General features: G+C 41.1%; 1 protein-coding gene across 1 annotated transcript; it reads left to right on the forward strand.

Moving 5' to 3' along the window:
* Nucleotides 1–22,809: 22,809 nt before the first annotated feature.
* On the forward strand, nucleotides 22,810–23,553 carry LOC138351186 (probable serine/threonine-protein kinase mkcF). Its single transcript, XM_069302827.1, has one exon. The coding sequence runs from the start codon at nucleotides 22,810–22,812 to the stop codon at nucleotides 23,551–23,553; it is 744 nt and encodes a 247-aa protein (XP_069158928.1).
* The last annotated feature ends 2,736 nt before the right edge of the window (nucleotides 23,554–26,289 follow it).

Genomic DNA, 26,289 nt, shown 5'->3' on the forward strand with positions numbered 1-26,289 from the left:
AAAGAGGGAAACTGAGAAATTATGATCATTTGTTAATTCCTAGATGAACCAGTAACTATGGATAAAATACTAGAGAATATGATCATAGAAATAATTAATGGGCTGTATAATTAAATGAATCAAACCTCAAACACCTACATTGGGGGGTTATTACTGGAACTCAGTACGTCCAGGAACTAGTGTGGTTCGTTCACTAATCCAAGATATAATAATCTAATCCTATGAATAATTGTGAAATCAATGTCATTATCATTAATGGGAACATAGATTATGAATATAATAATGATAATCATAATAAACACACGTCAATCCATAAACAGAGTTCTGCATGTAAATAATTCCAGATAATAAATTAAAGGAATACAAAGGAATCTTAGCTTAATGACGATTCCTTAAAGTAAGTCACGACGCTTCTTCTGATTCTCCTGGGCTCGGCTGGATGACGAGTGGGATTCGATTAACATGGGAGAAGGCAGCTAGGAGAATTCTTCTCACATGCTGCAAAACAAATATTTACAGTAGCAACTAATTAAACTACTGGATTTCTATGTCCAACAAATTAATATTAATAGTAGATAAGGGATAATGACCTGTGATTTGGTGTTGGTATACGTCGTCACGACAAATCACCCAGCAACAATTCTACACCCTATCAGATGCATCAAATAAGGATAAGATACTTAGCTAATATGGACACTGTGTAAGTTTTAAAATTGCCGAAATTCGCGTCCCAGGCTCTGGCTTCACCTATCCTGGATAATGACGCGCTTCCCTGGCCGGTCACGTGGAATCACAAAGAACCAGGTTTGATAGGTTCTTTATATGACACTGACACCAGATGAAGATATTATCTGCAAGGCTTTTCACGCCTCACAGTGGCGACTTTCTTCGGGAGAATGGATAGCGTTTACCCTGATGGTTGGGTAATGGCGTCTCCTCGTGAGCACTACGTGAACAGGTCCGCTTGGGAGCGTCCCAACACGTGCACTGGCTTGCTCTCCTTCCCCGCTCCGTGTCTCGCGTTCATTAGACAAGTTATTATCATGAATATTAGTATTTCTCGCGGTTGTGCTTGAAATGCTCGAGTCAGGACGGGTTTATTATTTAGAAGAGTGAAATATTATTATTTGCCAGTTCAGTGAGAGTAAACATATAATGGAGAAGAATTAATGTCTCTCCATGGCATTCACTTGTGACGTTAATTTTTATTACTAGATAACTGCTATGACTCTAACGCTCTATTCGGCTTTAGTTGGAGGTCAATTTATCTGTAATTAATTATCACACAGAACACCTTTGTTATAGAGAATCGAATTCAATTCTCAAGCACATTGGATATAATGTGTTTATTACAAGGAAATCTGACGCAATACTGGCGTCGGGTGACGTGAGAATTCTAGCCTATTGCACAGATGAAATTATTAGTACATGTGAATTCTACGTTGTGTTAATTTTACTTACTACAATGATTAGTAATAACTAATGAGAAGACAACAGTGTTGTATTTGGTGTTGGAAATTTCCAACAACTATGGGTCGCAACCGGGTTCTTTGATGGTAGAACCAAAATGATAGTATCCGACCCCAAGTCGATAGTACGCTCTCAGGAAAGTGGCTATGTAGTGCATAAAAAAGGAGGGGATGAACAAAACACTGTTCCTCTCGTCAATGTATTAAATATCTTTACACCACGGTTAAGTATATATATGTACACCGTCACCATAAATAATATATAAAGAACAGATAGGCTATTTCTACACTTAAGTACAATCCTTTCGCTCAGGATATCACGGGCTCACCATAGCCCGTGCTACATGGACACTTCGTTCTGAGTATCTAAATCTGAAACAACAACAATAGCTCAGGATATCAAACGTGGTCACGTGCAGAGTTCATCAATCCCCAGTATTTCTTCACTGTCCAGTAGCGTATCCAACCTTACTGGGAAGAACACCAGCGAGTTGACCTATGTGTGGGCCAGCCCACTGACAGTGTCATGAGGTGCCTGTTGTTGGGTATCTGGGGCTTTAACTCATATTAAATTATTTGATTATTATGATTAACATAAATCGAAGGACCACCCACTTTTGAGAAAAGAGAGAAAATGAATAAAGGTGATTATTAGATTGACACTATAGAACCAGTGCCTGTGTACGATAATTAACTTGACAATCACTTGAAGATAATGAATAGACTGTATTATTAATTAAAGTGAAAGCCTCAAATAACAACATTGGGGGGTATTTCTAGAAGTTCATACCTGTACCCCAACAACCGCTCTCCAGCTACTCGCTGGCAGAGTACAGGCACCTCCCTGTCGTCAGTCTCTCCCCTAAGCCAGTCCCAAAGGTGCGATGATCTTTTTCAACAGTAAAGCACTAGCAGCTACCACACTGCTTCATCGGCGGCAGCTTACTTGGTCGTTTCCAGGACCATGAAGGGAGACTCTGGACTGCCCAAGATGAACTGCCGTTTCCTTTACCGCTGCCTCCAGACGTTACCTCTGTGAACACAAAAACGTCATCTATGACCTAGCCGGTACTGGCGAAACTAGGAAATACCACTAACCCACTGGGGAGTTGACATTGTGCTCTGTAGCACCCCATAAGGTGGTGCTGGTCTTGATGCGTCACCTCACCAGAGGTCACTCACAACGACCCCTCTGGCTGACCAAGTCAGGAATCTTTAGCCATTTCCAAGTTTTAGATAGCCACCATTGTGGTGTTTGTGTGTTGCTGAGGAAGTCTTGGTTGTAGGGTTGATATAAAGCCATTGCTTGGTTACTGACTTCAATACTTATAAACGATTACATGACAATTAGCTACCAAGCTTGGCGGGCGTCCTGTACGCCCTCTTGTTTACCTTTCTCTGCGTCTGAGCCGCAGCACATAGAAAACGGATGGTACCATTTTCTGTGAACATGACATCCCTCCTTTTCTTTAAAAAGAATGAATACAGGATGTCTACCATGCTTGTAGCACAAAGCAAAGTTATTGACACAAAGTAAGTTATTAACATATCAAGAGATATTGCATACATTTAACATTAATTAAGCACACAAAGAATTTAAACAACTTAATCTTTACCACAAAGGATTTCAATGTTAAAAATACATATGCAATGTTAAACAAACATGAAAGAAACTGTAATACAAAGTTACAAAATATTGAATGAGAAATCTGCATTATTCAAACAATATTAAATTTAGTTTAGCATAATAGGTAAATACTTTGCATTACATAGGAACACAATTAATCATCAAATCGTGTAGGGCGTTTAACATGACGTTTAGGACGAGAGTCTCCAAATACCATAATATCCCTTGATGAATTGTTTATTGAGTTATAACTCATCTTTTCTTTATCGTTTGTACGACTTTGCACTTCATCATTTTCCACACTAGTTGGAATCACTTTGAAATAAGCCATATTACGTGTTATACTATGATCTCTATTACTAGCTGTTACCATAGTTCCTTTTACACTAATCACTTTATATGGTTTTGTATCATATGGCATATCTAGCTTTCCCTCTTTTTTCTTTTTAACGAGAACAGTATCTCCAATCTTTATGAACTGTTCCTTTGAACGTTGATCATGAGCAATTTTCATTTTGCACTTGGCAAGCGCATCCTTCTGAGCGAGACGTTTATCCGTTATCTCGGCTGGCATGACAGGTAGTGCGATCCTCATAAGACGTCCAAATAAAAGTTTGCCAGGCGACTTGCCCAGTGTTCCATGTGGTGTTGCACGGTAGTTCCTGAGAAAAGCATACATACCTTGTTTCCAGGATCGTCCTTCGGCATGAGCACAGCGTACCGCTTTCATGAGAGGTTGAATGAATCTCTCGACTTCTCCATTTGCTTGAGGATGTAGTGGCATCACACGGCGGTGTTTGAATCCAATATGCTCAGCAAAGTTGACGAAGTCTTGTCCATTGAATGGCAGTCCATTGTCCGTCTTGACAACTTCAGGAATGCCAAAATTTGAAAAGATCTTGTCGAGTTTCGGGATGGCAGCCTTTGCAGATGTGGAAGTGATGATTTCTACTTCTGGATAACGTGAGTGATCATCAATGACTACCATCAAGTACTCTCCAGTTGGTAGCGGTCCGCAGAAGTCCATTGATACTTCTGTCCATGGTGCAGCAGGTAGTGGTGAAGGTTGTAGAGGTGTTGGTCTTGAGGTATCCACTGCAGCTTGGCAAGGGACACAGGCATCATGCATGTCCTTTGCTTGACGATCAATGCCAGAAAACTACACCTTTTCTCGTAGCAGCTGTTTGGTCCTAACAAGACCTTGGTTTCCTTGATGTGCAAGCTTCAAAGCACGTTGCTGGAGAACAGCTGGAATGACAATACGAGTACCTCGCAGCACGATGTCGCGTTGTTGCGTAACACTTAATTCTGTCTGGATGCGTTCAAGTGCTTTGAATGCATCTTGGTCAACTCCTGAGGGTGGGATGCGTGGAAACTTTTTCTTAGTCAATGCATCCACTGTTGCTTGCAGAGTTGGGTCCTCTAGGGTTGCAGTACGGATTTCATCAAGAGTGAGAGCCTTAGGGACTGCATCACAGGTTACAGAGTGTACATATTCCTCGGCAACTTGTTGATGCTTGATGATGGTGAAACTGTTGGCAGGATGTCGACTGATATAATCAGCGGGATTGCCTGCACCCGGCTTGTATTTCACCGTAAAGTTGTATAGTTGCAGACGAAGAGCCCATCTCTCAATGCGAGCTGGTGGTTTGGACTTCGGATTATTGAAGATGGTCTCCAACGGCTTGTGGTCAGTGACTATCGTGGTGAAGGGTGCACCAAGCAGATACACATTGAAGTGTTCACAGCCCCATACAAGAGCAAGAGCTTCCTTCTCTGTCTGACTGTAGCGTTGTTTAACATCTGTGAGAGAACGGCTGGCGTAGGCAGTTACTACTCTGGAATCTGGTTGACCAGGTTTGTGTTGGGCTAAAACAGCACCTAAGCCAACAGGACTAGCATCCACCGTTAACTCAGTGTCCATTGATGGATCAAAGTACGCAGCAGTCGCATTCTCTACTAGTGCATCTTTCACAGCATCAAATGCATTTTGCTCGATATCGCTCCAGTACCATGATGCATTTTTCTTCAGGAGCTCACGTAGAGGCTTCGAAATGGTAGCAAAATCTGGAATGAAGCGAGAACAGTAGTTGCCATTCCCAGAAAACTATGTACTTCAGTGGACGTTGAAGGAGGTTCAGCATTCTTGATATCTGCAACTTTCTTAGGATCTGGAGACAGACCTTTGTCACTAAGTACATGTCCAAAGAATTCAATTTTATGTTGATTGAACTCACACTTTGCTCGGCTTAGCGTCAAATTCTTTTTTTAATTTCTCGTAGGCGTTGCAATGTTGCACGAAGAGCTTTGTCGTGTTCAGCTTGGGTACGGCCATAAACAATGATGTCATCAGACATGTTGTCAGCATTAGGTATATCTTGCAATACCTGGCTGATGATGTGCTGGAATACCTCAGCAACACTGTTAATACCAAAACTCAGGCGCTTGTACCTATACAGACCTCGATGTGTCGTAAACGTTGTGATGAAGCGACTCTCCTCATCAAGTTTTAGCCGTTGATAGCTCTTGTTTAAATCTAACTTGCTGAATACAGTTGCACCATTCAAGCGGTAGATCATATCATCTACAGTGGGTGTAGGATGGCGTTCACGCATTATTGCCTTGTTGGGAACACGCATGTCCACACAAATGCGTATCTCATCTGGATTCTTCGGCTTTGGTGGAGTGACAATTGGGCTTACCCATGGTGTTGGGCCTGTTACTGGTTCAATGATATCTAGTTCCATCAGCCTATCCAGTTCGGCATCGACTTTCTTGCGAGAATGGAATGGTTGTCGGCGATGTGGTTGGGCAACTGGAATTACATCTGGGTTGATATGCAGATGTACTTTGCTATCAGTATAACAACCTATGGATTTAAATCGATCAGAAAATTCAGCAACAAAAGCATCAACATTGTTTGCAAATTCCACTGCTACAGCATCAGAAAGCTGAAGTAGCACCAATTTGGTTGAAGTCTTGTAACTGAGTAGAGACTCCTTTGCATTCCTAACAACATGGAATGTAGTAGTGAGCATTGCATTCTTTGACTTAATCTCTGCAGTGAAAGTTCCAATCACTGGCAAGGCTACCTTTGAAGCATAGGCAGTGGCTTTGCCATTGTAGTTTTCAAGCTTTGCGAACTGTTTTATAAATTTCTCATAGTGACATTCAGCAATGGTGTCAATGTTTGATCCAGAGTCAATGAGAACTTTGAGACAAATACCAGCAATGTATACTATAGTCTCCGGGTTGTTTGGAAGATCATTCCATTCTGTGATTGCTTGTACTCCATAAGTGTAATCACATTCACTGTCATCTGAGACTGGTTGTAATGAAATGTTGTCTTGTACATTGTTAACATTTTGGATATGAGGTGCAATATTGCGTTTACCACCTCGACCCCTATGACCTGATCCTCGTACAGTGCTTTCATTCACTGACTGTGGTTTCTTGAGTGCGGAACGACACATAGCACCAAAATGACCTAGTTTTCCACACTCATAGCACTTCTTACCTTGAGCAGGACAAACATTACCTTGGTGTGGGTAGTCTCCTCCACAATTGTAACATTTATTGTTGACACCTTCTGATGTGGGTCGTTGTGACTGCTTGAGTCTTGTTCCTTGACCCCATTTGTGATGTGGTTCTCGGTTCAAATTGTTGTTGGGTTGGTCATGATATCTTCTTTGATTACGGTGTCCTCCCTGAACCTTAAGTACCTCATCACTGTTAGTAACAGTGGCAGAACCGTTGTTGGCACTGCACTCCATGACATGAGCATCACGTGCAGCATCTTCCATTCGACGAGCAATATCCAATATCTTGGTAAGAGATCTTTCATCATCAACAAGTTCAAGAGCTCTTCGACGGAGACGTGTAGATGTGCATGTTTCAATTATTTGCTGTTTGATTTCTTTCTCAACATCAGCAAACTAACAATGGGCTGCTAAACCCTGCAGACGTGTGTAGTATTGATCCACAGTTTCATTAGAGAGTTGTTTGGCTCTCCTGAAATGCATAATTTCCATTGCAGTATTTTGTCTTGGTTTGAAGTGCTCAGTTAATTTGGCTTTGGCAATGTCATAATCTTTGGCACCACCAGTGTCTTTCAGTGTGTCAAAGATGTCACAAACTCTATCACCTGCATAATGAAGTAGAAAGGCACGCTTTTTTCAGCACTTTTGATGTCTGAAACTATCAGCAAATTTTCAAACCTTTTAAGCCATTTGGTCCACCTCTGTGACAGGTTTGTCTGGTCACAGTCAGGATCAAATGCAGGAAACTGGGGTATATTTGCCATTTTTACTGAATAAATGTAAACTTATCACTTAAATGTTCCTCAGAATATTAAACACTTACTGCACTGTATATGTTAGTTAATAATTCACTGTAATTACTTTAATTTTGCAAAACACACAAGAATTTTAATGCAAAATTTCACAGCAGAGCACAATACAGCAGCAACTGACTTCTTACCTAGCCCTTGTGTACATGTGTTGTTCCTACTCACAGCAACACAGCAGTTGTCAGCAGTTGGCAGAAGTTGGAACAGCGGTTGTCAGCAGTTGGTACAGCAGTTGTCACAACAGTCAGTTTACAGCGTGAAGAATTGTAGCACATAGCGCGTTTCGTATACAAAACACCGGGTTTCATATACAGCATCAAAGTGTCGTTTCGTACACAGCGTTGGCACACATAGATCGCAGATTTCTCAGTACACAGCTTCAGTCAGCACAGCTGACTGAAGCTGAAGCTGCACAGGGTTGATATAAAGCCATTGCTTGGTTACTGACTTTAATACTTATAAACGATTACATGACTAGTAGCTACCAAGCTTGGCGGGCGTCCTGTACGCTCTATTGTTTACTACCTCTCTGCGTCTGAGCCGCAGCACATAGAAAACGGATGGTACCGTTTTCTGTGAACATGACAACCACCAGATGGCATTGTCCATATTACGTACGATTCCCGGGCAGTTCGGGTGCGGACTCCTTGATGGTGCTGGAACTGCCACTCTACCCCCTGACAAGGGTAACGAGTCCGTAACATACTGGTAATGGCTCCAAAGGGCCTCCACTTACGGGCTATTCATATCCGTACTACCTTATTGGGTGGCTTAATCTTTATCAATCAATCAATTAGGGTGGGACACAACACTTCCAAGTAGCAAAAGGAAAATTAACTGCGATGTGGTACGAACAAGCCACTGGGTACTCCTTTCTTTTTTTTTTTTTTTGAGATATATACAAGAGTTGTTACATTCTTGTACAGCCACTAGTACGCGTAGCGTTTCGGGCAAGTCCTTAATCCTATGGTCCCTGGAATACGATCCCCTGCCGCGAAGAATCGTTTTTTCATCCAAGTACACATTTTACTGTTGCGTTAAACAGAGGCTACAGTTAAGGAATTGCGCCCAGTAAATCCTCCCCGGCCAGGATACGAACCCATGACATAGCGCTCGCGGAACGCCAGGCGAGTGTCTTACCACTATACCCTTTTTCAAACCTGGCAAAAATATATCCAGACATTGCAGTAGCCATACCCGGTCTCAGACTTGGTTACAAATGCTGCTAGGAGGTAATAAACCCAATAGTTAAAGAGTGTCATATCTGTGGAACAGAAGCAGAGGCGCCACTGTTGCACTACTTACTGGAATGTGAAGCAACTGAAGCCCTGCGCATCAAACTCAACATTCATCCAACGACAGCAACTGCATAAGATGCAAATTCCACAACGCCTATAATGGTTAGAAAAGCAGTTGAAGAACGGAGCACACTAGTGAATACTATGCATATATATTTGCCACCAAGATAATATTATTAATACAGAACTAAAACCAGTGTGCTAAAACGGAAACGAAAAAGAAGCATATGTTGCACATCCTGACCCACAAGGAATTGCGAATGGTCGCGTAAAAAAATAGGCAAAAGCTCCAAACTGCCTGATACGAAAGGCAAAAAAAACTATGAAGTTGGTATATCAAAGCAAGCAAATTCACATCGGATTTGTCTTTGCTTGTCTTGATATACGAACTTCATAGTTTCTTCTTCGTTTGCTGATCTCTTATCTAACAGTTGTTGATAGAAAATAATTGGTAATATATGGAACACTCTACCGGGACATAATTCAAATTTAACAATAATTCATTGTGTCGAAGGACAAGAAACCAGAGTATATATTCATGTTAGGCTTACATCAAGGTTCCCCTTCCCTTAAGTAACTCCTGAGTTCCTACTTACAACTAAGTGAACAGACGAATTATGAGATAGGAAATACGTCCAATCATTTTTGTCCCACCCGGAATTCTCGATTGTGAATGGAAAATAGCACACGACTCTATAAATAATTATCTCTTTGAAATCATATGAACGAACATATGATATCTTGTGAATCACTTGCTATGTTTATATCGATATAAAAATACACAGTAGATCTGGGCACAAAGTTGAAGATGATATTCAATGCTGAAAAGTCCTAATCTGGGTCAATGACAGACACAGTTCCCTGGGTGAATGTTGCATGATTAGAAGGGACCTGAGTGGTAGGGACCAGAGTGGCTGGGACCAGAGTGGCAGGGACCAGAGTTCCAACATGAAGAACAAAACTTAGGTCTAGGACAATTAATTAAGAATTCCGAATTACATTTAATTTAAAAAAAAATCCTCTTTTCCTATTCTCCGCATGAAACAATCTAACGACCCAAATTTCATAAGTAAACAATCATATATCACATTCTGCAAATTTCCTCTCCTGAATATTCATATAAGTTTGTGTTAAATAGGTTAAATAAGGAAATCTATGGGTTGACAATGTCAACCCAACTTTTTATTGTTTGAAGTGATTAAATTTTAAATTCACAGAACTCACACAAGAATAAAATATGTGTGAATATATAACATATAATGATGACCAAACCTCAACTAACAAGATGGAGACGGATCTCCATTCTCTGGTGTGTGGTTTGGTCATCAACAAATTTCCTGCAGTTATCTCTGTTGCTGATATTGAAAAGTATGACTGTAGCAGTAAATGTTCATATTGTGGTTGTCGTAAATGTACACTCACTGTGGCAGAGTCCTGTGAGTGTTCCTCCAGGCCAGAATGTCAGCCTGGAGTTGGGGCAGGCGACTGTAGGAGCCGTCGACCAGCGGGAGCCGTGTGAAGGGGTCGGGGGCCGACTCCAGCAGTAGGCGGACCAGCGTCGACTCGTCTATCACCCTCTTGGATGGGAGCAGCATCACCGGCGCCTCCATTACCGCCCTCGTCACGCTGTCTCTATACTTCTTTGGGACCACCTTAGAGAATTCCTGAGGCGATACTGACAGATGATGTAAAAAGCTGAAATCTGTTGTCTGCTTACTAAGGAGAGAGAACCGCTGTGCGTGGTCACGTTTTAGAATCTGAGAAACAGATATAAATCTTTCCTCTGTAGATATTTTTTGGAAAATATCATTTAAACCAGCGACGAGATCCTCATAATAATTGGAATATTCTTCAACCTTGAGCTGAAACGCAGAGCACACTGTAACTGCAGAAGTTGTGATAGTAACCAGGAACGCTGCAGCGGCCTGAGCCAGTCCGGGAACCCCATAAGCTGTGGGAGTTGTGCCAACCAACATCTTATAGGTATGTAAAATGTCGTTGAACGTGTATAAAGTCCATTCTATATAACGATGTTGTCCCATGTCTATAACATTTTGTTTTTTCGCTAGATCACCCTCCACCTTTTCTTTTAAAAGCTTCACCAGATGGTTGAAAAAGAATGCTTCTGGTCCAATCTTAAGACTCTTTACCTGGTCCACAGCTGCAGCAGCGACCCCATCAAGGTGTCCCCATTTATTAAGGCTATCTAACACACCCTTGAGAGGGTGAAAGAGGGTCACCTTCTCCATGAAAATGTTCATCAGATGGTCCAGAGTCATGTAGCGACTAGTGTTGACCAACCCTGCAGCTGCTTGCGTACCCGAGGCGGCATCCTGAAGGTATGTCTCTGGCCACATCCCGACCAAGTGCAGCAGTTCCAGCCGCAGGTGCGGGTTGGGGCACACTTCACTGTCGCTGAACATGGTGAGTACCCAGGGTTTTAAAGTAGTAGACTCGAGTGCTGCAAAATTTGAATTGTTGTTATTCGCCCAGCACTTTGCTAGATCAATAATTTCCCAGATAACGTCCTCCCATTGCCCTGTTATTATCACCGGCCTCGTTGCCATACGCGTGGAGAGAGATAAGGTCCATAAAAGTCCAAGCTGGATTTCGCAATCATGTAAACTCTCTGGATGTTGAAGCTCTGACATTTTTATTCGTCCTATAATCCTTGGATTCGTGTAAACCACATATATTCTCTCTGAATGTTGATGCCTACTAAAATATTTAATATTTTCCTTTGACATGTTTATTGCTTTTATAATTAGGTGTGGACTACGTAATGAAGGGAAGTTCAAAACCATTGATATGATAAATTGTGGGAGTCTAGGAAAAGTATTATCGTGAGCTGTGGGAGAATATTTGATAGTTTTATCCATTGTCTCAACTGATCAAGAAAGATGTTCGAGTGCACAACCAAAAGGGTGAATAACTGAGCTAGACTAGATTGATTGATTGATGAAGATTAAGCCACCCAAAAGGTGGCACGGGCATGAATAGCCCGTAAGTGGTGGCCTTTTCATGCCATTACCAGTATCAAGAGCTGATACTGGAGATCTGTGGAGGTGCGAATGCACCCTGCATGACGGGAGATGTCTCCCTTATGAATGTGTTTAAGATGAAGATGAAGCAACCCAAAAGGTGGCACGGGCATAAATAGCCCGTAAGTGGTGGCCATTTTAAGCCATTACCAGTATCAAGAGCTGATACTGGAGATCTGTGGAGGTGCAAATGCACCCTGCATGACGGGAGATGTCTCCTTTGTGAATGTGTTAAGATGAAGATGAAGCAACCCAAAAGGTGGCACGGGCATAAATAGCCCGTAAGTGGTGGCCATTTTAAGCCATTACCAGTATCAAGAGCTGATACTGGAGATCTGTGGAGGTGCGAATGCACCCTGCGTGGCGGGAGATGTCTCCCTTGTGAATGTGTTACGAAGATGAAGGCACCCAAAAGGTGGCACGGGCATGAATAGCTCGTAAGTGGTGGCCCTTTTGAGCCATTTACCAGTATCAAGAGCTGATACCGGAGATCTGTGGAGGCGCGAATGCACCCTGCATGACGGGAGATGTCTCCCTTATGAATGTGTTAAGATGAAGATGAAGCAACCCAAAAGGTGGCACGGGCATGAATAGCCCGTACGTGGTGGCCATTTTAAGCCATTACCAGTATCAAGAGCTGATACTGGAGATCTGTGGAGGTGCGACTGCACCCTGCGTGACGGGAGATGTCTCCCGGACCAAGTGTGGCATGCGGAATAGAACTGATTGATGATTGATTGATGAAGATTAAGCCACCCAAAAGGTGGCACGGGCATGAATAGCCCGTAAGTGGTGGCCCTTTTAAGCCATTACCAGTATCATGAGCTGATACTGGAGATCTGTGGAGGTGCGAATGCACCCTGCATGACGGTCTCCCTTGTGAATGTGTTAAGATGAAGATTAAGCCACCCAAAAGGTGGCATAGGCATGAATAGCTCGTAAGTGGTGGCCCTTTTGAGCCATTACCAGTATCAAAAGATGATACTGGAGATCTGTGGAGGCGCAACTGCACCCTGCGTGACGGGAGATGTCTCCTGGACCAAATGGTGACCAAATGGTGGAATAGAACTGATGATGATGAAGATTAAGCCACCCAAAAGGTGGCACGGGCATGAATAGCCCGTAAGTGGTGGCCATTTTAAGCCATTACCAGTATCAAGAGCTGATACTGGAGATCTGTGGAGGTGCGAATGCACCCTGCATGATGGGAGATGTCTCCCTTGTGAATGTGGGCTAGACTAAGATTGATTGATGATTGATAAAGATTAAGCCACCCAAAAGGCGGCACGGGCATGAATAGCCCGTAAGTGGTGGCCCTTTTGAGCCATTACCAGTATCAAGAGCTGATACTGGAGATTTGTGGAGGTGCGACTGCACCCTGCGTGACGGGAGATGTCTCCCGTAATTATTAATTTTTTCTTTTTTCTTTTCTTTTTTTTCCCAGTGTTCTGAGGTTGCATTTAACCATCAAGCTGTTATCGTGGGGGAGGATACTGCTTCACAGTCTTTATGAGGGTGTCCAGCTGCTGGACACCTTTGTTGACCAGGAGAGTGGCTGTGTTGATGGCTTCAGGGTGGCCACTGCATGATTCAGGAACTCTTAAAGCTCTTCTAAGGTCATTGGTTGCTTCACATTCCAGAAGATAGTGAAGTAATGGCTTTTCTGTGACAGTTTGGCAGAAGATGCACTCTCTCTGTCGGGGTTCACCAATCTCCCAGTTGCATCTGTAACCTAGACGTAGTCTATATAGCCTAACTGCTATTTCCCTGTGGATTCCTTTTGGGATATTTAACCTTTCTAATTTGGTTGCCTGAAGATACCATGTTGCAGATGGCGAACCTTCAGCTATTCTCTGGTGTAGGTAGGCTTTGTTGAGATGTGAGAGTTTTTTGGTGATGATGCTTTTTATGTTCTCTAGGCTGGGTTGAATTGTTTTATGTATCACTGGATGACGAGTTGCCAATTTAGCAATTTCATCAGCTCTTTCATTTAATGGGATTCCAATATGGGATGGGATCCAGTTTAAAGTTATGTTGAGGCCTTTGCCTTTAGCGACTGCTCCTTGATACAAAATGGTGGTAATTATTTCCACATTATCTTTCCACTGTTTTTGTCCTAGTATTTGAAGTGCAGCTTTTGAGTCTGTGTGTATGATTGCATTTTGAGTGTTTTGTGCAATCACATATGCGAATGCCTGTTGTATGGCGAACAGCTCAGTTTGGGTTGATGATACTAGTCCTCCCAGTCTCCAATATGCCTGAACGCTGGTCGTGCAAAGAGCAGCGCCAGCACTCTCATTTTCTGTGTCCACCGATCCGTCTGTGAAGATGTGGGTGGCTCCTGCTACTGCTATGCTATACATTTGCTCTTCTATTATGCGCCTTAGGATTGTCGGATCATAGGCAGCCTTTTTCATTGGGAGACTTTCTATTACTATTTTGAAAGTAGGCTCTTCCCACGGCGCGGAAGGAGTGTAATTTGGGTGTGGATGATCACCCTCTCTATCAAGAATCATGTTTTTTAAATGTAGTCTGTTTAGGACTTTTCCTGCTCTTGCAACCCAAGAGTTTCCATTGTTTTGGCCTAGTCCAACCACCAAGGCCTGCCGTACTGGGATTGGATCAGAAGAAATAATTATCTTACTGATAATTGTAGCTGTCCTTTGTGATATTCTTTCTTGTAGAGAGGGCAAACCCGTCTCCAGTCTAAGAGTTTCAAGCCTGGTCCACATGGGGGCTCCCAGTGCAGCTCTCATAGCATTGTTTTGGGCAACTTCAAGCTTTTTCCACTGTTGGTGTGATAGATTTGTGAGTGCAGGTGCGGCATAATCGATCACTGATCTGACTGCCTGTACATAGTATGTGCGAAGGACTTGCAGATTGGCTCCTCCAGAAAGGGAGGTTAGCGACCTGAGGATTGCCGTCCGGGCCGCAGTTCGCTCTCTCAAGTATGTGACCTCAGCATTAAAATTCATGTGTGTGTCCAGGATGATTCCTAGATACTGATAGGTGTCGACCCATTCTATTGGTTGACCCTGTACTGTGAGTTGGATGTTGGGCTTCGCTATTTTTATGGGCATGGCCTTTGATTTTGAGGGGTTGAGTTTGATCCCAATCTGTTTTGCCTCTTTACTGATGCAGTCTAAGCATTTGGGTGCAAGGCGCGCCGCATCCCTTCCTTTTATGATGATGACAAAGTCGTCCGCGTAGTTTAGCAGCCTGCAGTGATGTGGGAGTTTCAACCTCATTATTCTTTCCATTAAACAGTTGAAGAGAAGAGGGCTAAGAATACCTCCTTGCGGTGTACCATTTTCATGTCTTTTGTACTCAGAGACTGTGCCATGAAGTTTTACTCTTGCTTCTCTGTTTATGAGACAGTTTTTGGTCCAGGAGAGCAGGTTGCCTCTGACCTCTTTGTCAATGAGGCAGCAGAGAATAGCTGGGGCGCTAGCCAGTTCAAAGGCTTTTTCGAGGTCCAGGAATATCAGCATTCCTGGTCTGTCATTCAAGTGGGCTAACAGAGTTGTAATACATTCCACTGTGCCAACCCCTCTTCTATAGGCATACATATCATGGTGCAGTTTAGGCATTTTCCACTCCAGTCTGTTGAGTGCCATTCTGTCAGCCGTCTTGGCTGCACAGCTTTGGAGAGAGATGGGCCTGGGATTAGCTGGATCTTTGGGTTTTGGGATCGGCACTATGTCTGCTCTATTCCAAGCAGAAGGTCTAGTTTGAGAAGTCCAGGCTAAATTAATTAACCTAAGGTATGCAGCGTCTCCCTCTGGGCCGAAGTTTCTAATCATGTTATAGGTTAGTTTGTCGGCTCCAGGGGATGTATCCTTGGAGTTTTTCTTAGCCCGATTGAGCTCATCCAGTGTGAAGGGGGCATTAGTGTCAGAGACTTCTTCACATGCTGTAAGGATTCTGTGCCACCTTTCTTCCTCTAGTCCGGTCTGTACTGCTAATACATCTGGTGGAAGTTGATTGCTGGCTGCTCTCTCTGCAAACCTGGTTGCCAGTACTTCGGCTTCCTGTTGAGGATCCTTGGGGTGTGGAGCTTTAGGTGTTTTATTCCCTTTGGCCCGGTGAATTTGCTGCCACATCTCTCCGAGAGAGGTGTGTTCATTCAGGTGTGAACACCATTCCAGCCACTTTTGTTCTTTTATTTGTCTGGTCTCTCGATGTACATGTTCCTTGACCTCACAAAGTAAGATCCTGTTGCGGTCACTTGGCTGCTTTTTGTATAGCTTTCTTGTTCTATTGAGTCTATGGTTGAGTTCTTTGACGCGTTCGCAATAGTACCAATGATCTTTATGGTGTCCGGTGGACTGTTTTTTCAGTGGGATTGAGTGGTTGGCTGCACTTTGAATCGCTTTGACAAATTCTTGGCTAGACTAATGTGGGTGAGATACTATATAGTTGTAGAGGGTGGAGGAGAGGTGAGGGCCCGAGTGAGGTGCACGGACACCAGCTTCACGATAGTTCACTTCCAGTTAAAGCAATTTAATCTTTTAGAATGACAGTTAAATATTCATGTGATGTTGCTGTGTGAATAGTTAGCTTCTGGAAAGACCTGCGTATAGGCACATGAAGTTAGAAATGAAAAAAACGCATATATAGCAAAAAGGCCAATAATGTACATTATGGGCCTATTGGCTCATAATGTGCAGGCTTTATGCCCACCTAAACTTAATATTTATATATGATAGAGAGAATGTGTCTCTGCTTGTTTCTCTATCGAAGGTTGCAGAAGGAGATAAGAGGAGATGGTGAGAGACGGATGCTTGAGGGAGAAAGGTGGAGGTGGGGAGAGACGAGGTGATACGAAAACCTTGTTTGCAAACCAGTATTTACTCAAGTTTTAACTGAATCTAAATAACATGATGCTCGTTCGTGGCAGTTCCTATTTATATCCTCCAAAACTAATTCATAAATATGTCTAACCTACATTTCAAACAAACAAGGAATCCGGCATATATTATATTTCGTGTTCATTGGTTCCCAAAATCTACAACCCTATTACCGAACCAGTATTTACCCAGGTCTTTCCTAAATCTATACTAATCAAATTTATAGCCATGACACAGAGAAATCACATTATCCTGATATATTTGTTTAAGGAATGACATGTATGCTCGGCATGGAGTGCATTTATTTTAGTCTGGGGTTGTTATTGTTGCGAACTCGTTGGAACCTGTGGTGGGAGGGATTTGTTTGGGTTTAAACTGTTAATAGATGGTGTTATGGGAATTGATATGGAGAAATGAGGTAATTAAAGTTGGTGGGGGAAACAAATTGGTAAAGTGTACAGGGAAAGAGAAGTGCCTCAAAATAACAATACACTTAGGGTATATTACACGAGCAGTAGGAGTTTAAGAAACAGAATAAACGATTTAAATGCATTTGTCTGCACAGAAAAAATAGATATTATTGTTCTTACCGAAACGTGGATGAATGTAGAAAATAGAGAACTATTAGCTGAAAATCAAATAAATGGATTTAAACTATTTCCCACAGATAAATATATTAGACGAGGAGCGGGAGTAGCCATATATGTTAGTGAAAATTTGAAATGGAGTCTCAAAAAGGTAATCAAAACTGAGGCACACACAGAAACTATTTGGATAGAATTAAACGAAAAAGCAAATAATCTCATAATACAGGCCACCAAACTTAGACAGGATGGAAGCAATGCACCTTTGGGATGAAATATGTAGAGCATCTAGGTCTAGCAGTATTTGGGTCATGGGTGACATTAATTTAAGTGGAATAAATTAGTTTAACAGAATTGGGAATAATGAAGCAGAAGATTTCCTAGAATTAATTGACGATTTCTTTCTTACGCAACACATTAAGGAAACAACGCGGGAAAATAATATTTTAAATTTAGTGTTAACTAACAGGGAAACACAAATTAATGACACCGAAATAGGGAGTGAGCTAGGGAACAGTGATCACAAAGAAATCCGATTTAGCATAGAATGGAATAGACCTGTAAGAGAAAATTCTGGTGAAGTGCCAGATTTCCGAAAAGCTGAATTTATTATCCAAAAATTTTTGGGGGTCAAATAGATTGGAAAGTTTTGGGCATAGGGTGGGCCGGCCTTGGAGCGAGACGTGAACCCAGCGATAGGTGATGATGAAAAAAAAGGGATTTTGGTGTGGATTCAAAATATAACTTATTTAAAAATATTCTAAGCAAAGCACAGGAACGTAGTATACCATACAAATTGAATAGATCGAATACTAATGAACCGGAATGGATAACAAAGGATCTGAAGAACCTTATTGGTAGAAAGAGAGCTTGGTACAAAAGGATTAAAATTGGGAAGTCAGTTTAGAACAAGAATTCGTACTAGTTAGAAATGTTAAAAAAGAGAAGGAAAACAAAACGAAGCTATGAAGTTCGCATAGCAGGCCAAGCAAAGGCAAATCCTAAAGTTTTTTTTTCAGTTATATCGAACACAAATTAGGGAAAGGATAGGTTCATTAAAAACTGGGACAGGTCAGATAACTGGTAACAAGGAAAATATGAGTAGTATTTTTTAATAAATATTTTATCTCCGTATTTACAAAAGAGGAATTATCATCATGCATTCAACTGAACAAGTCTATGCGGGTGGGGACGAGGACAGGTTGACTAGTTTAGCAGTTACCAGGGAGGATGTAATAAAACAAATAGTGAAACTCAAGCCAAACAAATCCCCAGGGCCGGACAAAGTGTTAGCCAGGGTCTTCAAGGAATGCAAAGAGGAGCTTTGTGAGCCATTGTCTACCATATTTAATAAGTCATTAGAGTCAGGCAGAGTGCCAGAGTCTTGGAAGGTTGCTAATGTGGTACCAATTTTCAAGAATGGAGATAGATCACTTGCGTCAAACTATCAGCCAATTAACTAAATGTCTATTGTGGGAAAGACACTTGAATTGATAACTGCAAATATCATTCGTCATCATCTTGAAAAATATAAATTAATAAATGATTCACAACATGGGTTTACAAATGGCTGTTCATGTTTAACAAATATGCTATCATTTTATTCCAGCATAATTGAGGCAGTTGATAGTGGTAAGGTTTGTAACGTGTCTTGTAACTCTATCATCATTACGTAGCCTCAAACCTTACATTTGTCAGCATTAAACTGCATCTGCCAAATTTTTGGCAAAAGAAGTATAGATTTAGGAAAAACCTGGGTAAATACTGGTTCGGTAATAAGGTTGTTGATTTGTGGAACCAATTACCACGTAACATAATAGAAGTGGGGTCCCTTGATTGTTTCAAACGTGGGTTGGACATAGGAGCTGCGGCGTATGGGCCAATAAGCCGTTGTTGTTGTTTAAGATTCAGCTATTGGGAACAAAAAGTTCCAAGTAGCACGGGCTATGGTGAGCCCGCATTAGACTTACCTGGCACAGGAGCGGGGCTGTAACTTGCCAATAAGCTGTTGTTGTTGTTATAGATTCAGCTACTCGGAACAAGTTCCAAGTAGCACGGGCTATGGTGAGCCCGTAGTGGACTTACCTGGCACAGAAGCGGGGCTGTAACTGGCCAATAAGCCATCTGCAGTTACCTTTATTCTTATGTACATTGTTCATTACTTCCCCACCTTGTGAACTGAGAGCATTATTTCATTAGCTCCCTCACCTCTCATTAATCTAAGATTGATTGATTGATAAAGATTAAGCCACCCAAGAGGTGGCACGGGCATGAATAGCTCGTAAGTGGTAGCCCTTTTGAGCCATAACCAGTATCAGTAGATGATACTGGAGATCTGTGGAGGTGCGACTGCACCCTGCGTGACGGGAGATGTCTCCCGTTCAACATTAATCTAATGTCGGGGGCTACATTTATCTCCGAAATTCTCTCCCCAATACTATATATGTTCAATTCCATCCTCATTATCTCAGAAATAAAAGGGAATATCTGAAATGTAGTCTCAAACAGAGAATCAAAGCTGAGTCACACACAGAAACTATTTGGCTAGAATTAAACGAAAAAGAAAATAATCTTAAAATGGGAGTTATATACAAGCTACCAAACATAGATAGAATGGAAGCAAAGCATTTATGGGATGAAATATCAAGAGCATCAAGGTCTAACAGTATTTGTGTCATGTGTGACTTTAATTTTAGTGGAATAAACTGGTTTAACTGAACAGGGAATAATGAACCTGAAGATTTTCTAGAATTAATTGGCGATCGCTTTCTTAAGCAACACATAAAGGGAACAGTGATCACAACTAAATCAGATTTAGCATAGAATGAAATAGAGCTGTGGGACATAATTCCGTTAGTGCCAGATTTTCGAAAAACTGATTTTAATAGGCTTAATTTTTTGGGGGGTGAAATAGATTGGAAAGTCTTGGGCATGGGGAGGGGGAGGGGGGGGGCCGGTCTTGGAGGAGACGTGAACCCACCGATGGGTGATGAAAAAAAGGGAGTTCGATGTGGATTCAAAATATAACTTATTTAAAAAGTTATAAGTTTTTTGTAAACTTTTTTATAAAAGTGTTTTCTCAGTTATATCGAACAAAAATTAGGGAAAGGATAAGTCCATTAAAAACTGAGGCAGGTCAGATAACGGATAATGACGAAGAGATGAGTAGTATTTTTAATAAATATTTTATCTCTGTATTTACTAGAGAGGAACTTAGCAATATGCCTTCAGTCTATGTGGGTGGGGACGAAGACAGGTTGACTAGTTTAGCAGTTACCAGGGAGGATGTAATTAAACAAATAGTGAAACTCAAACCAAACAAATCCCCAGGGCCGGACGAAGTGTTTGCCAGGGTACTCAAGGAATGCAAAGAGGAGCTTTGCGAGTCATTGTTTACCATATTTAATAAATCATTAGTCAGGTAGAGTGCCAGTGCACTCTACCTGACTCTACGTGGAAGGTTGCTAATGTGGTTCCAATTTGTAAGAAATGAGATAAATTATTTGCGTCAAACTACTGGCCAATTAGCCTAAAGTCTATTGTGGGAAAGTAATTTAAATCGATAATTGCAAATACCATTCGTCTTCATCTTGAAAAACAGAAATTAATAAACGATTCCCAACATGGTTTTACAAATGGCCGTTTCCGTTTAACGAATTTGCTATAATTTTACTTCAGCACAGTTGAGTCAGTTGATAGTGGTAAGGATTGTGATGTTGTGTACCTTGACTTTAGCAAAGCTTTTGACACAGTGCCACATGAAAGACTGATTAAAAAAATAGAGGCTCATGGTACTGGTAGTGCTATATTAAGTTGGATTAAAGCATGGCTATACCAAGGAAACAGAGAGTTAGTATAAATGGGGTTAAGTCAGAGTGGGAAATGTTGTAAGTGGAGTGCCTCAAGGCTCTGTCCTGGGACCTCTGTTATTAATAATATATATAAATGATTTACATTCAGATTTGAGGAGCAATATTTGAAAATTTGCCGATGATACAAAAATCGGGAGGGAAATAAACATGAAAAAAGACTCACTATCACTTCATGATGATCTAAATAGGGTTTTGAAATGGTCAAAAGATTGGCAGATGCAGTTTAATGCTGACACATGTAAGGTTTTGAGGCTAGGTAATGATGATAGAGTTACCAGATACGAGCTAGATGGTGTTAAGATTGCGAAGTTGGATTGTGAGAGGGATCTGGCGTTATGATTAGCAAAAATTTAATACCAAAAAATCAATGCATAAATGTTCATAATAGGGCAAATAGGACACTGGAATTTATTGATCGTAGCGTTAGTAAGAAGACACCTGGTGTTGTTCTTCAGCTATATCTTGCTCTGGTTAGGCCCCATTTAGATTATGCAGTTCAATTTTGGTCGCCGTACTATAGAATGGATATAAATTCACTAGAACGCGTCCAGTGTAGGATGACAAAGTTAATCCCGCAAATTAGAAACCTGTCTTGCGAAGAAAGATTGACAAAGCCTAAATTACATTGAACAAATGAACAAATCCACAAGAGCCGTGACGAGGATTCGAACCTGCGTCCGGGAGCATCCCAGGGAGCATTCATTCTTAAATTACATTATCTAGAAAAGTGAAGAATTAGGGGTGACATGATAGAGGCGTACAAGTTGATAAATGGATATAACAAATGAGATATTAATAGGGTGTTAAAAGTATCAACACAAGACAGAACTCGAAACAATTGGTATAAATTAAATAAATTTAGATTTCGGAAAGACCTGGGTAAATACTGGTTTAGTAACAAGGTTGTTGATTTTTGGAACCAATTATCGCGTAACATGGTGGAGGTGGGGTCCCTTGATTGTTTTAAACGTGGGTAGGACATAAGTGGGATTGCGTGGTTATAAATATGGGCCAATAAGACTACTGCAGTTACCTTTACTCTTATGTTCTTATGTAACATAGTAGACGTAGGATCCCTTGATTGTTTCAAGCGTAGGTTAGATATATTTGAATGAGTTTGAGTGGATATAAATATTACCTGCCTCGTATAGGCCAATAGGTCTTCTGCAGTTACCTTCATTGTTATGTTCTTATGAATGAGCATAACAAAGGGGATAGTAATAAGGTAATTAATATATCAACACAAAATTGAAGACGTAACGATGGTTATAATTTCGACAAGTATAACATACTACTACTTTGGATAACATACTACTTTGTAACAAATTGTCTGGTAACATAATGTACGTGGGGTGTCTTCACTGTTTCAAGTGTAGGTTAGACATATATGAATGAGTCTGAGAAGATATATATAAGAGCTGCCACGCATGGACCAATAGGCCGTCTGCATATTTCCGTTGTATACTTCACTTTTCACTTCACTTTACCGCCCTTGTAGTATAAAAGTCGGCGCGGGGATCCATAAGACTATTACGGGCTATTCATGTCCGTGCCACCTCTTGGGTGGCTTAATCTTTATCAATCAATCAATCATAAGACTCCTGTGGTGTGTCCATTACGGGGGCTCACCATAGCCCGTGCTGCTCGAAACTTCTTTTTCCAGCAGCTGATTCTTAAACAACAACAACAATAACAACAACCGCTCAGGTCACCGCTCAGCATGCAGCCTCGCACTCTAGTGAGCAGCTCTCAGCTCAATATCCTTATGTCCCAGACCCAATATATTGGTCAAGGCGCTTATGCTAAAGTGGGGCGCGTTCCCTGGGACGGCGGACATGCCATCCTGAAGATGATGAAGCGTAACTCTGAAAGGGACTTCAGGAGAGAGCTGATTATCATGGAAAGATTGGATACTGCTGGAGGAGCTCCCAAGATCCTGGGACTGTGCTATAACCCAAGAGCCATAGTGATGTCTTCCCGGGGCGAGATAACACTCGCTACAGCACTCCAGCATAACCTACCAGACTGGTACATGGTCTATATTGTGTTAAAGGTTGGTCAGTGCCTGCGCGAGGTCCACGAGCGGGGAGTTATACATGGTGACATTCACGCCTCCAATGTCATGGTCACCCTCTCTCCTGACTTCTGTAAGCCACCTGAAGTATTCCTTATTGACTTCGGAATGTCGGGTCTCAGCCCAGAGGCCCTGTCGACCTTCAGCCCAGAGGACATTGCGTGTCTGGGGGATACACAGATGGTACATGAAAACCTGACATACTCTCATGATGTCAAGTGTTTGGGCATTATGCTGTTAGAAATCAGTTTCTTGATGAAGACAAGCCTTGCGTCTGTAAGAAACATATTTGAAATGGCTACGCCAAGTGAGAGAGAGCCAGCTGCCCTCGACGACGTTCTTCAGAGGCTGAACACTGTACTTACTGACGACTTCAATATTAACATCTGAGCCCAGCTTCGAGCAGTCTACGGCCTCAACCTCACCAAGGCTTCTACTCAAGTCGAACCTTCAACGTTATCCTTGTCTCCCATGTATGACCCTGACAGACCTGGGAGAAACAGACCTGTTTCCACACCTGGGTTGTCAACTCTTCTAATTAATCTAATCGTTTTGTGTACTTTGCGTATACGTTAATTATTTTAATAAATTATAAACAAGGCAAATTTGTGATTTCAAAGACTTAAGAGAGTAATCTAGGTCAAGTGAGAGAGGGGAAACTGTTGTCATTGCCTCCAGTTCAAGTTCAAGTATGTTTATTGAGACAAGAAAGAAATACATCTCAAAGGGATAGAGTAGCTTAGGCTATTTCTACCCCCCTCTACTTTAAGTCCCTTAAGGGGCGCACAAATTCAGTAGGTACAAATAGACAATTAACATTACAAGAAACACATTTAACATTGCAGATTAATATAGTAAGCACAGCAAATAATTGTTACACTCTTGAGGCAAAATTCTTGTAGCTCCTCAGTCTATCATACCATTATTTCCATACTATCTATATACCATTATATTACATTCCATACTATCATTACCATTATATTACATTCCATACTATCATTACCATGATTAAAATTCGACATACTCAGCCCCTGCCAGTTTGGCTTCCGGTCCCAAAAGAGCACCAACGATGCAATCATTAGTCTCCTTGACGTTATCTACTCAGCCCTTGACAAAAATGAGTTTCCGATTGGACTTTTCATTGACCTAAGAAAAGCCTTTGATACTGTTAATCACAACTACCTCTTACTTAAACTCCAGCATTATGGAATCTGAGGCCTTGCCCTTGACTACATCCGATTCTATCTTAGTGACAGACACCAATATGTAACCATCAATGATACATTTTCTTCCACTCTACCAATTACCGTTGGAGTGCCACAGGGCAGTATCTTAGGACCTCTTCTATTTCTTATATATATAAACGATCTGCCTAATGTCTCTAATATTCTCAAACCTATATTGTTTGCTGACGATACTACCCTTATCTATTCAGACCTCAACCCACATACACTAAATAATGTTGTGAATAATGAAATAAAAAAAGTCCACTTATGGATGTCAACGAACAAACTAACATTAAATATCGGAAAGACTTACTACATCTTATTTGGAAGCAAATCATCAAATGCAATTCAGCTACAGATAGACAACATTAACATCAGTAATAAAAATGATGGCAAGTTTCTTGGCCTATTCCTTGACAAGAAACTCAACTTCAGCACCCACAACACATAACACATAACCAAGAAAGTCTCTAAGACAGTTGGTATACTCTCCAAAATCAGATATTATGTTCCTAACTCTGCTCTCCTCTCACTATATTATGCACTAATCTACCCCTATCTTAATTATGGTATCTGTACATGGGGGTCTACCACTGCAAACCACCTTAAGCCCATCATCACGCAGCAAAAATCTGCTATCAGAATAATAACTAACTCTGCTTTCAGACAACACTCAGCTCCCTTGTTTAAATCCCTAAACTTGCTAAATATTAACTCCCTCCACACATTCTCCTGTGTCAACTTCATTTACAAAACCCTGTTCTTAAATGCAAACCATGCTCTGAAACTCTCCCTGGACAGATGTAATAGGACCCATTATCACCGCAGCAGAAATAAATATCTCTTTGATATCCCCAGGGTCAAACTTAATCTGTGTAAATACTCTATGCAAATTAAGGGACCTAGTCTATGGAACTCACTCCCTAGTGAACTGAAAAACTGTAAAACTTTTGCCTTATTTAAAAGCAAAACCAAAAAGTATCTAATTTCATCTTCTTAGTTTCCTACACTGAGCTTTAAATTTACTCTGTACCTAGTGCTACCCAATCTCCTAATTTTTATGTATTTAACTCAAACAACCTTATCATTGTTTTCATTGCTGTCTTCTTTTATGTGCTAGCCATATGCTGTATTGTGCCTACCAATTTTTGTCAACTACCATTCAAACTATCATTGCAATCAATCTGAGCTACCTATGTGCTTTAATATACTGTACCTACAATTTTCTCTCATCCTTTTTTTTTTCTTGCCATGTAACTGTTATCATTTTTTTTATAGATTTTGCAAGTATTTACCTACTTAAAATTTTCTTAGATTAAGAACCTGCCCGAAACGCTGTGCGTACTAGTGGCTTTACAAGACTGTAATTACCATTTTATGTATCCTCACATTCCCAATGTACCTTCTTGTATATGCATAAATAAATAAATAAATAAATTATTACACATCCAAACAATTTGATGTGGTACACTACTTATTTCCTTATTTCTATAGTTATCAATAAGTTGACACTCTAATACATAATGTTCTAAGGTGTGGGCGTGCTGCATACTACATAATTTACACTCCTTATCTTTTTCACTGACATCAACACCGTATTGCCAGATATATTTGTATCCTAATCTTAATCTCATGTAAATTGAATCCTTCCAAGTAGACTTTCCTTTATCATAGGTGAAGGACGAGTTTGTATTTATTATTGAATAATTCTTAAGTGTGTTACTACTGTCCACCATTGCCATTCTCTTTATCATTTCTTCACCCTCTTGGATCATCTTGATTCTTGTTTTTATTTGTTTCAAGTTTAACTGACATACAACATCAACTAGAGTTTTTTCCGTGGCTCTCTTCGCTATGTCATCAACTACCTCATTCAACAGTATTCCCACATGTGAAGGGA

The sequence above is a fragment of the Procambarus clarkii genome, chromosome 48, assembly GCF_040958095.1.
Source record: "Procambarus clarkii isolate CNS0578487 chromosome 48, FALCON_Pclarkii_2.0, whole genome shotgun sequence".
Taxonomy (NCBI): domain Eukaryota; kingdom Metazoa; phylum Arthropoda; class Malacostraca; order Decapoda; family Cambaridae; genus Procambarus; species Procambarus clarkii.

What these genes read in the sequence shown, in the direction of transcription:
- LOC138351186 (XM_069302827.1), top strand. Translation starts at nt 22,810, where the DNA reads ATGCAGCCTCGCACTCTAGTGAGCAGCTCTCAGCTCAATATCCTTATG.